This window comes from Poecilia formosa, unplaced genomic scaffold, assembly GCF_000485575.1.
Source record: "Poecilia formosa unplaced genomic scaffold, Poecilia_formosa-5.1.2 Scaffold1647, whole genome shotgun sequence".
In the NCBI taxonomy this organism is placed as follows: domain Eukaryota; kingdom Metazoa; phylum Chordata; class Actinopteri; order Cyprinodontiformes; family Poeciliidae; genus Poecilia; species Poecilia formosa.
Genome location: NW_006801586.1, coordinates 5,471 through 6,285, shown reverse-complemented (window position 1 = coordinate 6,285; position 815 = coordinate 5,471). Strand labels below are relative to the sequence as shown.

Sequence of the window (815 nt, the reverse complement as noted above, 5' to 3'; positions counted from 1 at the left end):
AAACGCTTCAATACACATTTCCTAAAAATCCTCCTGGTTTATTCGACACTCGCCCCTATATGGAGGTAAATATGTGAGTATTTGCTGTAAAATGTATCCAGTTCCGCCTCAGAGAGAGTTTATCAACGAGCTGTTAACTCCTGCTGAAATATCATTCACAGAGTTGGAAGAAATAACCGTTAAGTCCGAGGAAAAGATGGAGGATCAGCGCAGACTGCTGGATTTTACCAGGATACCGAAGATCATCTTACACCGGATAGGTACGAAACACCTTCACGTTTTACTGGTGATATGAGGCACGAAAGCGGAGAAAAGCTGGAGGAAAAACACGAGACACATTAAAGGAAACGATATGTGAGACCGAATTAGGATGAATATTTTACAGAATGAAATAAACTGATAAGACAGAAACGGTGCACTGGTTGGACAACGTTTGCTGTGGCAGGCAGTTCTATCATTAAATGGGCTTTACCAAACTTTCATTCTATTAGATATGTTTAAACAATATTATTATGTTTTTGTCCAGACAAACTATGTCTTTGAGATATATTTAATTACATCCTGACTAGAATAAATCATACATTTAAGATGTTTGGTGGTTTCAGTTCGATATCTACAGTGTGTTACTATCTGAAGCTCATATTTCATATAATCAAATTAAGACTAGTCAAAGTAAATGTGAGATATTCCACTTTTTGTTCTGACTACTAACAATTCAAATCCAGAAGATAAGCAACACCATTGTTCTGTCTATGGGGTTTGCAGAGCTGGGAAACCAGCATATAAACATGTTACAAGTAAATGAGACGAGTTCT

The 815-nt window shown here is 37.1% G+C and overlaps 1 protein-coding gene across 4 annotated transcripts in view; it reads left to right on the top strand.

The window, feature by feature from the left end:
* LOC103132948 (zinc finger protein OZF-like) overlaps positions 1 to 815 on the top strand; it is a 4,229-nt gene continuing 3,414 nt past the window's right edge. For 3 of the 4 annotated variants that reach the window (XM_016667668.1, XM_016667667.1, XM_007544710.2), the window contains exon 1: positions 80 to 260. In XM_016667668.1, coding sequence (XP_016523154.1) covers positions 92 to 260 — 169 coding nt within the window. In that variant the 5' untranslated portion in view covers positions 80 to 91. The other variant, XM_016667666.1, reaches the window with a different exon arrangement.